The sequence below is a fragment of the Heteronotia binoei genome, chromosome 17 (assembly GCF_032191835.1).
Source record: "Heteronotia binoei isolate CCM8104 ecotype False Entrance Well chromosome 17, APGP_CSIRO_Hbin_v1, whole genome shotgun sequence".
Taxonomy (NCBI): domain Eukaryota; kingdom Metazoa; phylum Chordata; class Lepidosauria; order Squamata; family Gekkonidae; genus Heteronotia; species Heteronotia binoei.
Window position 1 is genome coordinate 21,063,732 of NC_083239.1, and position 14,471 is coordinate 21,078,202.

The 14,471-nt window shown below is 44.5% G+C and overlaps 1 protein-coding gene across 2 annotated transcripts in view; it reads right to left on the bottom strand.

Annotated features, from left to right (window-relative positions):
* Nucleotides 1-14,471, bottom strand: part of YARS1 (tyrosyl-tRNA synthetase 1) — a 196,746-nt gene that overhangs the window by 1,789 nt on the left and 180,486 nt on the right. Inside the window, exons 2-13 of one of the 2 annotated variants that reach the window (XM_060258456.1) lie at nucleotides 13,983-14,078; nucleotides 10,253-10,399; nucleotides 9,121-9,296; nucleotides 7,564-7,693; nucleotides 6,151-6,231; nucleotides 5,631-5,723; nucleotides 4,667-4,802; nucleotides 4,200-4,285; nucleotides 2,750-2,885; nucleotides 1,906-2,003; nucleotides 1,555-1,748; nucleotides 1,187-1,325 (exon numbers count right to left, since the gene is read on the bottom strand). In XM_060258456.1, coding sequence (XP_060114439.1) covers nucleotides 1,187-1,325; nucleotides 1,555-1,748; nucleotides 1,906-2,003; nucleotides 2,750-2,885; nucleotides 4,200-4,285; nucleotides 4,667-4,802; nucleotides 5,631-5,723; nucleotides 6,151-6,231; nucleotides 7,564-7,693; nucleotides 9,121-9,296; nucleotides 10,253-10,399; nucleotides 13,983-14,039 — 1,473 coding nt within the window. In that variant the 5' untranslated portion in view covers nucleotides 14,040-14,078. Of the gene's footprint in view, nucleotides 1-1,186; nucleotides 1,329-1,554; nucleotides 1,749-1,905; nucleotides 2,004-2,749; nucleotides 2,886-4,199; nucleotides 4,286-4,666; nucleotides 4,803-5,630; nucleotides 5,724-6,150; nucleotides 6,232-7,563; nucleotides 7,694-9,120; nucleotides 9,297-10,252; nucleotides 10,400-13,982; nucleotides 14,079-14,471 lie in introns of both variants that reach the window. The other variant, XM_060258455.1, reaches the window with a different exon arrangement.

Sequence of the window (14,471 nt, forward strand, 5' to 3'; positions counted from 1 at the left end):
AAAGGCAAATGGCCTAGAATAGAGGTATCAAACTCATTTGTTATGAAGGCCGAATTTGGCATAAATAAGACCTTGTCAAGCTGGGCCATTTAAGATTAGGTAGCAGAGATATAAATTTGTTAAAGGACACAGACAAACACAAGTATTTAAAAAAAAACGTAAAACATGCTTAGTACTCATTGGTTTTAGAAGTACTTTCTTTGTATTTCCCTCATGGGATCCAGGGAACTGGGTAAAGGAAGCTCTGGCTCTTTCTCTTCCTCCCCAAGGGACCAAGAGGAAGGAACCTCGCCCAATAGAAGGAAGAGAGGTTCGGCTCAGTAGCTCTGCTGGGCAACTGAGAGAGTAGCAAAGCAGGCTCTGCCTCCTCCCCAAAGGTGGAGCCTCAGCCATTGGAGAATCTGTAGCTCTTGTGTGACTGAGCAAGCCTGGCAAAGTAAGCTGTGATGCAGAAAGAAGCAAGAGAGAGGGAGAAGGAAGCAGATGACAGCTAGTTGCTCTGGAGCCCTCAAGGGGCCTGATTTGGCCCCTAGGCCACATGTTTGATACCCCAGGCCTAGAACTATTTTCTACTTATTCTGTCTCCACAACAGGCACCAATGTTCCCTCTAAGCTGCAGAGTCTTGTGAGCAAAAATTCTAATTTGTGAGCTACTGGCATTAAAGTTGTGAGCTACTGCATAAATTAGTGTGCTCTGGGGTCATCCTTCCTGAGCTAAGACAAAAATGTGTGAGCTGGAGGCTAAAAATCTGTGAGCTAGCTCACACTAACTCAGCTTAGAGGAAACACTGCCAGGCATCTATGGTGGGCAAATGGAGCCCTGGCTTTAAAACTGCATCTCCTCATGGTCTAATTTTGGAGGGAAGAAATTTAAAGACAGAAAGGAAGATGGTGTGCATGTCTGTCTCTATTCAATGCTCCAGATTCTGCACGAGCTCCAAGAGAAGCCATGTCCTGAAATCTTTTTTTTTCTTCTTCTTCAAATGAAGCACATTATACTTTGATACATTTTGGAAGCTCTGGAAACAAGCTAGGAGCCCCTGAAGATCTCTTCCTTTGCCCTGCAGTGAATGCTACACAAAAGTCACTGTTACCATGATCAAGGAACAAATTGGGCTACTAAAGCCAGGGCAAGACTACATCATCCATGGGCTGCCTGGGCATCCAGCACAGAAGACCTCCTTACCTGAAGCTTCTCAAAGACCTTCTTCTTGGGCTTCAGCTCATCATCTGGTTGGCCACTCTCGCAGCCCTCCACAAATACACGTTCCCCCGGGCAGGAGCCTGCTGGTGGGTCCAGGGGCTCTATTTGGGAAGGTTCCTCGCTGCTGCAGAGAACAATAACCAAAAAAAAGCAGTTCAGAAAGAGACAAAGGTGAGTCAGTTTCACCACCACCTCTCCCCTCATTTACTGCCCAATCTTGGTTGACTGGGCAAAAGTGCCAGCCTAGTGGGCAGTATGGGACATTTACAGAGATGGCCTCTGCTGCCCCAGCCCATCCATCTGCAGTTCTGCTATTTTCCACCCTGCCCCAGCCCACTTTCTCAGCACACCTGCAAGCACAGAGCAGCATTGCTTGGGATTCCACCCCTCTCATCTTCTGGGGCTTCAAGTTACACACTACCACCACCAGCCTATCCTGGAGCTCTTCTTTGGGCACGAATTCCACCAGGCCACTGACCACAGTGCGTGGTTCAGGCTCCCCCACATCAATCTTTTCCACGTACAGGGCTTCTGCGTCAGGATGCTGAAGACAGGAGAACAGCAGGGCCAAGGTTCAGGTACAGGGAGGGGGACATGTGTGAATATTGCAAACTTGCTTCAGTCTCTCATTGGCTCAAAGACAGAGCCCAGCAATCATTCCAGGGCAGGAGATAGAAGAGCAGTAATGCCTGGACACGCACCTTCTCCACACTGAGCACTTTGCCCACACGGAGGTCCACCCGGGAAGGCACCACCTCCTCAGGATCAGAGTTCTTCATAGGGCCTTTGATGGCAGGCTCTGTGTACGGGAAGGAGAAGGAGAGCAGATCTGAGGGGGATTATACTAACAAAAAGAGAAGAAGATTTGAACAAAGCTCTGAAGGCATGAGGTTTGTAAACAACCTAGATGGGAGACCACCTGGGAACTGCAGGATATGAGGTACACAAGAAGAATAGAACAACCAAGCTGGGCAGAGGCAGAAAATAAGGGTGGAAAAAAGGACAAGTTGGGACATAGACCGAGGAAGGCATGAGGAGGGGAGGAACAAAGAATTCCCTCTTTCCTTTCTCTTAGAATGTGTGAAGGCATGGAGACAAAGGGGAGCATGTGACCCAAATTACTGAGAAAGTATCTGGGTAGAATGGTGCCCAGGACTGTATTTCAGAACAGGAAGGAAAACTACAAAAGCAGCATTTGATCACCTTCCTTGGAGAAAGAGACTCAAACTCCTGGCTGCTAACCTCCACAAAAGAGGACTAGAGCAAGGTGGTCCCTCAGGGGAGGGAGGCCTCTGTACTGCAGGCAGGGTCCTCGGCAAGGTCTACCCAGGCAGAATCTAGGAGATGGACACACTGTGTAATCAGTTAAAGCCACCCCTTCAAATCCTGACATATCAGCTTCAGGGACCCTCTGTTTCATTGTATATTACTTGGTTAATGGCCATGGCAAGAAAAGAAGGCTGAAAAACTGGAACCCCAAAGAGAACTTCCTGCTCCCCCCACAGAGAGCATTAGAGGAAACTGCAAGTGCCTTTTTGCCCTTACTTGCTTTGGAGGGATCAGGGTATGCAGAGCTGGCCAGTTTCTTCATTTGAGGAGTACTGAATTTTTCCCGGATAGGCTCCAGGAGCTTGTTCAGAGCCACTTCAACTGAGTTTTTCAGGTCTCCAGGATGGACAACCTGTTGCATGGAAGGGAAGCAGAGATCCAGTTAGTCCTTCCCCCTTCGTTACATATTCCCTTCCCCAACACACACCCCCTTGTGGAATTCCAATGCCCTTTTGTCAGGCCCCAGCTATTAAGTCCTTACAATCCCATAAATGTTTGTTGACTTGATCGCAGCAGTTCTCTGCATGATACAAGCCAAAGAAATTAATAAGAGGCTACAGCACACACTGTGGCTGCCACTCATATCAGTGAGCTTTCCTTAGAATGGCGGCCTTAAGGAAGGTGTTAAGAAAGACTTTGTTAGAAGAAGTCCAGTCAAGGCATATTTTTCTTCTGTTTATCACAGCCTTCACCTTCCCAAGGCCAGCCCATCCATTAGGCAGCCCTAGGCGATTGCCTACGACATGGCCCTGGCGGGGGGGACCTGCCCACCCTTGCACCCTCACCTCCTTGGCAAGGGAAATGGGCAAGTGCGGCGCCTGTGCCTCAGAGTGCTTCAAAGCACATGCGCCACCCAGCTGCCATTGCTCAGTCCAGCCACTGTCACTTCTGGAAGCTTTGAGGCATGGGTGCTGTGGTGCTCGCCCTCACTGGGGCCATGGATGGGAGCAGGGCCTCACCTCACCGACGCCTTGATGCGGCCCTGCACCTTCCCCCCCATATTCTTTAGGCAAAATTTTACACTGGGAGCTCTTTGGCACAGGGCCCATCTCCTTGCAGTCTGCATTGCCTCACAAACGGTGATGACCAAGAGGGGCCATGGCTCAGTAGTACAGCATGCAGAAGGTCTTAGATTAAATTCCCAGCATCTGCATTCAAAGGATCTGACAGCAGGTGATGCGAAAGAACTCTGCCTGAGATCTTGGAAAGCTGATCCCAGCTGAGAAGTCGATATTGACTTTGATGGATTAAGGGTCAGATTCAATATAAGGAGCTTCATATGTGTCACTATATAAAGAATAAGTTGGCAGAGAGGATGTATTTTGCAAACCAGATGCAAAGAAGTTACAGGAAAATGTCTCTGGGTTGCATAATTTAGGACTATAGAAATGATGTTCCCAACCTCAGGATTTCAGCTTCTCTCCCTGCTGCTGCCCGTGACCCCCATGAATCTTAGTTTGCCTCTACAAGCTTACAATGACCTTGCCACAAAGCACAGAACAGAAGATCAGTGTCCCCACCCCATGCCTCAGCCATGTTTCAAATCCTGCCTGACAGGATAGTTCAGACTGAAGCAAAAGTGACCAGTCCAAAGACAGACCCTCCCCACACGCAAGCCGACAGCACAGAGGCTACCTCCACCTCTGACCCCAGCACAGGACATCACCTCATCAGCAAAGTCTTTCTCCAGCTCCCCATAGTCTGTGTAAGTTTTGTTCCCTCCCCATTTCTCATCTCTCAGGATGACGAACTCTGTGGGTAGCAAAACAGAGATCCACATTAAAACAAAGATGGCCTCCATCAGGGCCTCTCTCAGGGCTGCTGGAAAACCCTTCAAAACATGTATACAGCACCAGGTGAGTGGCAGGCAGCACAGAAGAAGCAGTTTAGGACTTCTAGCGACCACCTTCACACCCCTCCTTGTTCCTCCCCATGGCTAGCAGAAAGAGCCCAAATGCAGATACTTGGGAGGGAGGAAATGCAAGAAGATGAGAAAGGACTCCTCATCTCTGAAATCATTGAGAGATGGGCCTCCCAGTTAATCAGTTGAAGGGCAACCACTCTAAGCAGATCAAGATCCACAAATCTCTCCATCCTGCTCTGCTCCTGCCTTTGATGTCTGGAAATCATTACCTGATTTGAGCGGAAAGAGCACATGCTTGATGAAGGACAAGACGCCATTGTTTTCCACATTCCCTGGCTCACAAAACGCTTTCTTCAGCTTCTTCTTCACATCTTCCTTACGGTCCAGGAGATCAATCTTGGACTCCTAGAAAAGAGAAGAACGAGGGGCTGGGATTCTCCTGGAACTGCCCACAAGTTGCAAGGCTGTTTTTGAGGTGGGGGCATCTACCAGTTTTAAGAGGTAAAGGAATTGCAGGACTAGAAGGACTGAGAACTAGGGTTTGCAATCTTTAGCTGATCAAATATTTGACTGATCGATACAAAGATGCCTCTCAACAGTCACAGTACAAATATTAAAACAAATCTATATTAAAAACACAGACAGCAAGTGCCATCTTAGAAGAGGCATTCCCAATCCACTCCCATGCAGAAGAGAATGCCTCTTCTATATTGCTTTCAACTGCACTGTGTGCCACAGATCACCTAAAAGCAAAGTATACTTGTTTTGCAGAGTCACTGTTTTATTCATATGCAAATACAATCAGATGGACAAATTTTAATGGATTCAGTGGACAGCGTGATATGAAATCAAAGCATCAAAATGAGAAAAGGATCTTTTTGGTCATCTAGTCCCGTCTCCCCCGCCCCCTCAGTGCAGGAAATCCAAAGCTAGAGCATTCTCAACAGGTGGCTGCCCAGCCTGTTTGAAAATCCTCCAGTGAAGGACAGTCACCAGCTCACTTGTACGTACACATAAACACCAGTAAACAGGCTCCATTGTCAAAATGCTCCTATTATTAGTCATGGCTTGTTAGGTGGGAAGAAGCTAACCCACAGTAAGCCCACCAGTATTTCTATATAGATACTGCTTTGCTTTCCCCACAATAAAGAATTCAATCCACCCACCCCATCTTAAGATCTCTTCCCGGCAGGATTTAGTTGCCACAGCCAAGAGCCAGATTTAGGAACCAACCTCCTCTGAAGAGCTCATCTTGCTGCCGGTCAGCCCAGGCACCATGGGGTTCATCAGATGGATGCGTTTGGCATAGCCCAGGGATGGGAGGCACTGGAGAAAGAGAGAGAAAGGCACAACACAAGCAAGGTTAGGGACTACTAGACCCAGGCACTCAAATGGAGGGAAGGAGATGAGAGGAAGCAACTCTCTGCAGAGTGGCACTTTTCCCATACCACTTTCAAAAACCATCTCCTTCACATGGGGCTCCCCTGATCTTGTGCTGCTCCCATTCATTTCAATGGGCCTCACATAAAAAGTCCTCCCAGCAGGCCTGTTCCACCTGAATAAGATGGGGTGGGAAGAAGAGAGAGGGGGAGGATAGACTGCCTTTTTTAATTTTCTGCCTCAAGCACCAGAATGGTTTGAGCCAGCCCTGGGCCAAAACACAAGGCCAAAAAGATAATGAGCCATGACTGTCAGGCAAGAATGGACAAGTCAGATGAACAGCTGAGCAGACAAGACAAGCCTCGGTGCCAACCTTTTCTGCAAAGGTGAAAATTTTTCTCTGGTCCACTCCTCCAAACTGTGCGTCAACTTTCAAGTACTCTTCATCCAGTGCCTGCAGGGACACACAAATAGAGGGCTTGCACATCAACTGATTTCAGAGAGAGAAATGCTTATTACAAACCAGTTATACATTTCACACACCCCATCCTGTAGCTTACAGTTCCAGAGATTAATTATGATGAAAACAAATACTCCATTAATTCATTGTAAACTCACTGTGTACTAATTTTATTAAATAGAGGCCCTTTTCACATTACTGTTCTAAACCAGATGTTATATGTTGTTGGCCCAATTTCAAGTAAAAAATTATACAGAGATGGGGGGGGGGTCATACAGAAAATCCTGTTAATGAGCTGTCTCTGAAGTGCTATGGTCATTTCAAACAGTACTCCTTTTTCACTGCACAATCTTCCTCAGACTTTTTTAAAAAAATGTTCTAAGGTGAGCACTATAGCACTAAAATGCTATAGTAGGACCACTGACATGCATTGGCTCAATGGAGTCAGTCAATGCATCTCAACAGCGTTGCTATAGCACTCGCCTTAGAATGTAAAAAAAAAGGGAGGGCCAAGGAAGATCACATGGAGAAAAGGGTGGGGGGGAATGGCATTATAGGACATATTTAACAGCACAGTGATTCAGAAGAGTAACAAAAGGGTTGAAAACAGAAAAAAAAAGCAATTTCCCTCCTAAGTGGCTCAACCACGTTTTGCTAACCCGATTCAAGTGCGTTTGTATGAAAAGGTAAATAAATTCCACTAGCAGTGGTTACTAAAACGGGTCTTTCTGGAATTACACAAAAAAATCCATTAGCAACCAGTTACTAAAATGGAATACAAAGACAGTTTGAAAAGGGTCACCCTCTTGTTCGAGCACCATTTCCTAGTTAGATTTTGCTGTGGCCTTTATCCCGAGGGTTCAAGGCTGAATGAAGTCAACACTAGTTCTCCCTCCGCCATCCCAACTACACAGAGGAATAATCACCACAAATGCTCTATGTATGGGGCAGTTGTATGCAGGCCTGATGTACAAACTGTTCTCCCCTCTTCCCACTTAAATTTCTTTTTTTTCAACTCACAGGGAAAGAATTCAATGAACTTGCTCAACATGCATGCTTGTGGTTTCTAGGACACTCTTTCCAAGACTTGGGCACTGGATGACGATTAGTGTTCCCTCTAAGTTGCACAGCTTTGTGAGCAAAAACTCTTCTTTGTGAGCTACTGGTATTAAAGCTGTGAGCTACTGCGTAAATTATTGAGCTCTGGGCCATTTTTCCTGAGCTAGGACAAAAATGTGTGAGCTAGAGGTTAAAAATCTGTGAGCTAGCTCATGCTAACTCAGCTTAGAGGAAACACCGGTGACGATCCCCCCTCCCATCAGCTACCTGCAGTCCTGGATAGAGGAGGCCACTCAGCAGTGGATGCTCCACTTGCTTCACCACTTCTGCACCTGCTTTCTTAGCATCATGCTGGGTGACAACAGAGGACAGGCGGTAAACGTCCAGCGTGTACTCCCTGAGAAGGAAAAACAGGGAGTTCCTATGATGCAAAACTGCCCTTCAACGAACTATGGCACTTCAGAGAGGATGGCATTTGCGGATGTACCACTGCCTTCCCTAAGTGGCTGAGGATATCCCTCTACCTTCAAAGACTGGTTCTTCTGTGCTCACCTAGAATACAACCACCAATCTTACCCAGAGGAATGGGTGTTCCATTCCAGACCATTGCAGCCAAAGCCTGTTTTAAATCTCCCAGGATGGGATGCTTGTAGGACCATTTTGGGCCATGCAGTTTGCATGGACAATGGGCAAGTTTCCTATAGTGAACAGCTTTCTGTTCCTGGGTCATTTCCTATTCATGCCTGTGCATCCAGCCAGAAGGCCAGATGGCAGCTGCCTGGAACAAGGCTGGAAGCTGACATCTAGTTATGTTACATTATGGAAACAACAGAATGAGTGGCGCAAAGTCTGAGGGGCCCTGCTGGTTTATTTTCTACCTGTACCACCATATTACCCAAAAGAACTGAAGCCTTATTAAACCTTCCAGGATTCTGTATTAAGCTAAAAGACAACTCTGCGTAATGGGTAGAGCACTGTGCTGAAACATGGGGAATTCACATTCATATCTGAGCACAGTCATGCAGCTTACACAGTTGACGTGAGAAATACACTGGCTAAGGACAATAGCTAAGCCATGGTTTGACCACAGCATCTGAGTATGAGGCTTTCATCTTCTAACATCACCGCCCACCTCAGTTCTATTCCTGTTTTCCTATTTTCATAACCAAACCAGCTTGCTTTACTATTTCACAAGCAAACCAGCTTGCCTTTACAGCCAAACTGGTTTGCTGGGCCAAGAAAGAGAGGAAGTCAGAGCATACAAGGGAAGCTAAGGGCACATAAGTCTTGTTGATGTACTACCAGACCTTGGTTCATGCTCAGGGCACTGGACTGAAATATGAATAAATTCAAATGCCGCCTGTAGAGCTGTTAGATGAGCATTGCCCAAGGTTGCCAACAGGCCTGGAGAGAAACATCCTGTCCCTTCAACAGAGGCTTAATGTGTAGAAATGGGTAGGTGAAGCTTTTTGTGACATGCAGACAAATAACACTGCCTGGTAATTAACACCCCGTTAAGCCTCTATGGCCCTGACCTGCATAGGCCAGGCTAACCTGGTCTTGCCAAATCTTCATAGCTTAAGCAGTAGTACTTGGATGGGAGACCACCAACAGTTGCTGCATAGAGCCAGGTAATGGCAAACCAACTCTGAACAACTCTGACCTTAAAAACCACCCACAAGCTGGTTGCGACTTGATAGCAAAAAAGAAAGCCAATATTAAAGTGACAGGACTCTTTTTTTTTTTGCATTGCCCTATGCTAAAAGAAGCATCCTTCTTTGTGGTGTCATCCCTGCTTCCCAACCCTCCCACACACAGACTAACTTGCTGAGCTGATAGTCAGTTCCACGGATGAATCGGAGCTTCTCAAGAGGCACCCCAATGCTCTCCAGCATTGCCTTGATCACATTCTCATAATACTGGGTACGTAGCTCCAGAAGCTCCCAGGGGGCCTTCATGTTGTCCAGGTAGGCATGGAGATCGGCAAACAGGATCGTCACCTAGGATTGAGATGAGTACACTTGAGTTAGTGTCCCTGAGCCCTGCAGTTCCCGAACTGGGCCTGGTAACCAAAGACCTTTTTTCAGGTAGATCACAAGGCCAGGCGGGAGGAGGAGAAATAGGGTAACCTGGGAGAGAAGGTGCTTGGAGGGGAGGCGCTCTATGGATAACCCAAACTTGCCACTGCATAATATGTGAAACTGCTCTCAAATATAGCCTGTTGCTTACTAATCTTATAAATTTTATTTTTAACAATTACACTTATCACATGGAAACTTTGTTTTACTCTGGGGAGGGAAAGAGCACCACCAAATTACTTTCCACGTGGGTCCTGAAAAAGAATAAATTTAGAATCAGGCCCTGCTTGGAAACATTTGAGAACCTCCATCTCAGCTCTAACTCTGACCCTTTCTCCAAGAGCTTTTTGAGAGGTCAAAGGGCATTTAAATCCAGTGTTGGCACACCTCAAATGTTAGCAATGACATATGAATAAACACTTAGTGGCTGGATGGGAATGAAGAAAATAAACCACACCCCCATCTGGAACCACATTTATTTTCAGAACTCCCAGTGGGTTACTATTTCCAGCAATGTGTACCTAAGACCATAGCCAAAACATGCTTGGCCTCATAGCCAAAATGTTCCACTTCACCTTCTTAGGAAGCTGGAGCAATCTTTGCTTAATCTGCATTTGTCCAGCCATGCCCACAATTGCATCTGCTTTCTTTTTACTTCTGTGGAACAAGACACTGAGACAGCAGGCACCATCTGCCTTCATCTTGGCACTGGGTGGTCCCATCTCAACCAACAGGAATTATGGTGAATGTGTGTGCATGGTGCAAGTATGCATTGAGTTGTGAAGTGCAAAGAATCATTGAATTAAGAATTCTGAAGTGTCGCAAAGCCTCCTTTCCATGCTACCTGTCAACAACCAAGGAGCCAAGCCCATCCTTACCTCACATCCAGCTTTCAAGAAGTCTGCAATCTTGGACATGGGGACAAAGTAAGCTATATGAGGCCTCCCCGTTGTGGCTGTCCCCCAATATATCTTCAGCTCACGTTCTTTCAAGATGGCCTTCATTTTATCCTCTCCAAGAACTTCCTGCAAAGAGAACCAAATTCAGCATCTCAAGGGCAGATAACATAGGTGTCCTGGGCATAAAAATATCTGAAGAAAGCACTGAGTTAAGGCATGAGTTCAGTAATTCTCAAGTTGTGAGCCATTCAAGTTTCATGCAAGGCCAAGGATCTATACAGAAGGCTCCATTTAGTCTTAGCAGATAATTCTGCACAACCATGAACATCTAGATTTTTTAAATTGCTGTCAACAGAAAACCACAGTAGAGGGGCCTGCAGTGATATTTCATGCAGACATTGCTTGCCTGAGGTCAGCTATTGAAATATAAATAGAGAACAGAGGAATTCCTCTATTTGGGTAGAGAAGTTTACAGACTCAACTCGAGGCCACCAATATTTTTCTCAATAATAACCAACCCAATGGAGAGCTTCTTAGTGATTCAAAAACTCACTTCTATTATGGTCCAGGCTGCTTTTAAAAATAAATTTAATCGTATTGTCCTTATGAACAAAGAAAAGCACACACAAAAGCATATACACAGTGCACATGGAATGCACTTAATCTATTAAAATGTACCAAAAAAAACCCTCATTCACTTTAGTGTGCCTTTTCAAACTTGTCTATGTTGCTTTTCCCATCTCCTAACCTTTCTCCAAAATATTAAGAACAAACTGAAAATGCTAAAAATGAGCCGACGAACCAGCTGGGTGTTACAGGAAAAGCAAACTGCTAATACAAGAAGAGTCCTGTGAAATATTATCACAGACAGCCACTCAAGGACAAAGAAACGAAACAAGGTCAAGCTGTGATTCAGCTCTACAACCTCAAGGAATAATCTTGCTTCTAACTGAAAATCACCACCCTAACACTTCCTAGAGTAAGAGCAAGGTAATCCAGCTGTTTTGCCCCTTGTATACTTTCACAATCTATGGGAAAATAATATTACACCAGCAACCTGCAAGTCACTGAGAATTTTCAGGTCACCAGCCTCTAGATTCATTACCGTGCAAGGCTGACTTGGGCATGAGCCATCACAGACATAGCTAAAGACAATGGGAAGAAAATACTGGTCTTGGCTCTTCATGTCATTGAGAGCATTTCTGCATGCCAAAAGTTAAGAAATGGCAGGTTTGGTAAAAAAATTAAGACATGCTGAACAAAGAATAAAGGAGCCTCATATGAGTGTAGCCTTGACACTTTGATTTAAACTGGACTGTTCAGAGACAGCTCAGAGACTTCTTTTTGTATAATCCTGAAAGCTTTGATAAATTGTTCTTGTATCTCTTTTTCTGCTTATGTAATTCAATCTTCTTTCTTTACACATTATTACTTTTTTTTCTTTCTCCATAAGACAGTATGCCAAGTATCTGCCAGGTTTGTTTGCATCTTCAAAATGCCTTTTAGAAATTTTAATTATTTCTGTACCTCTTCCATTTCTGACATGTCTAATTTGCTAATCTAAGTTGTCTGGTCTCTGCTAGTGAGTCTTTATTGGAGAGGGGTTGTGCTCTTACTCCAGCTCTTTTTTACACTTGCTAATTACATCATCTTGTAATAAAAGAGCATCATTTTAGTCCATCTTCCTCTTAGTTTTCTATTCCATTGCCAAACTACTTCTGTAGGATTATGATCTGCAAATATCTTCAGATGAATCTCTGCTTTGTCTAGATTTATTGTTAGACTTTTTGATATACAGCACATACCTATTTTTGAGTATGTTTGATGTCTATCAGGAAAAAAAATGTAAAATCTCTGCCTCTTGGGTGCTTGATCCTCCAGGCATCTTCTAATTTCAGTATTTCCAAATACTGGAATACATCTTTCAGTAGTTTCCGATGTTCAGAATCCCTAGATCTATCCTTCTTTGGAACTAGTACTCCATTTATGTCTACAAAAAACATTATATCTTCATCTTGAAATTCTAGCATAGTTTGGAAAAAATGTAACTTTAGCGTTGTTTGGGGCATATGTTGTTGCTAGCATGCTTTCCAGCAGGCCTCATTTTGGGCAAGAGCTCACAGGAGTGCAGCTCTGGAACCTCTAAATTTTATTGTGCTCTTCCTTTCTTAAACCCCCCGCCCCCACACACTTGCTTCTGGGCTCCATTGTTCAAACCCCCTATGAGAATTTTGCTGAACTCTAAGATCTGACAAACTTTCTAATATTTTCCTAACAAAAAATGGGGAAATAACCAAAGCATATAAAGCAAACAGATGGAAATTTTCATCATGCCACTGTGGCCACATAGGAAAAAGTAATTTAAAAAGTATGATGGGAGTAAGGTTTTATTATGACAATTATAATTCAAGAAGCATTTTAAGGTAGATGCTGAGCTGATATAATTTAGTACACCTTCTGGTGATGTCAGGGGTGTGTGGCATATGCAAATGAGTTGTGCTAATGAGCTCCGGCACCTCTTTTTCTACTAAATGACCCCTGTTTTCTGGAAATTTCATTTCTAAGATTAGATATCTTCCTTCTGGATCTCTTAATTCTTCTAATACTTCTAATTGTGGTTTGTTTATATAAATGGCTACTCCATATTTTTTGTTTATAGCTGAAGCAAGATAGACTTTACCTAACTTTTTATTATTTAAAATATGTTCATGTTTCTTCTTCACCTGAATTTATTGTAGGCATAAAAATATCTGCATTTTGCTTTCTAAGCCGGTTGAAAGTTTTTGTACATTTTGTTTAGTCCATTCATATTTACTGATACTATTTTTTATTTTATCCATTTTGTCCTGATGTTGATGCCATGACTGTTTCCTCTTCTGAACGCCTAGATAAACTTTGCTTTGGGTTGCTTGAAGATTTTCCTTCAGCCCATCTATGTAGATCCTCTGCTTACAGTTCTTCAGCCAATAGCTTGGCTTGTTCTGTTTCAATTACCTTCCTTCCTTTTGGTGAGTATACCTCTGTTGCGAATGATATCTTATTTATTTCTCTTGTAACACTTGTCTCAGAAAGTCAAAATCATCTTCCTTAATACACTTGTTAGGAAATCTTGAAAAATCTGCACTTCTTTTTCTGCTAGTTTAAATGGAGACTCTCTTCACTTCTTTAGTATTAAATCTTGTGTTTTGTTATGAGTGAAGCAGACCAATATATCTCAGGGAAGCTTATTCCTGAATGCAGATCTTGAGTTGACTCTAAATATATGGTCAATATTGGGAAAATCTCTTTTGTATTTTCAAATAATCTTGAAGCAGCTCATGAGATTCCTCTTCCGAATTTGGCCTCCCAAAGTCTTCTGGCATGCCTCTAAATGCAAGTTATTAGATCTGCATTGGGTTTCCAAAATTTCAGTTCTTTGTTTGCTTTCTCACTCCAGCAGTCTGACCTTTCTAATATATATATCATGTAGCCATCACATACTTCTGATCCCCAGGGCTCTTTAGGTCAGAAAACAGTAAAGTCCCTCTCCCTGTAAGCCACTGGGCATTAAATTGTCAACAGGGAACTCCCAGAGCATTCTGTTGAATGTTCATGTGGGAGACATGTAGATTTCATAACGTGTTGAATCAACCTGGCCAAACTGCTTTTGCACACCATGTTGCTTATGCAAACACATTAGCTATCCACTCAGCCCTTCCAGCAAAAGTACCTGTAAATTCCGAGTGATGAGATGATACTTCTCCTGTGCTGTCAGTTCATGCCCCATGGTGCCAGCAGCTGCCCACCAACCAACGAGAGTCTGGGGGTTGAAAAGGAGCCAAATATACGTTTGTAACAGAGAACAGCCAGCCTCACAGACGAAAAGAAGCCCAGTTTCCCTCCAATTTTCTCATGAAGCATCAGGGCCACGGGGGCGGGGGATTATGGGGCCCAATGGAGTCAATCCTGGAATTGGCTTTCTTGGACCTGCTTAGTAGAGGATGGGGAAGAGAAGGATTTCGATTGGGGGCTTTAGCTGCACAAATCACCCTCCCCTCCATTCAGACAGCTAAAGGGACAATAAAGGAGTGCAGATTGCCTGAACTGGACCCTTCTCGCCTCTGGGGACTCAGTCAGGCACCCTTAGGAATGGGAAAGGCTCCTTGGGCTAAAGCGAAGTGGGGGCAGCAGCCCCTTCCAGCAAGGCCTCCGCCCCGCC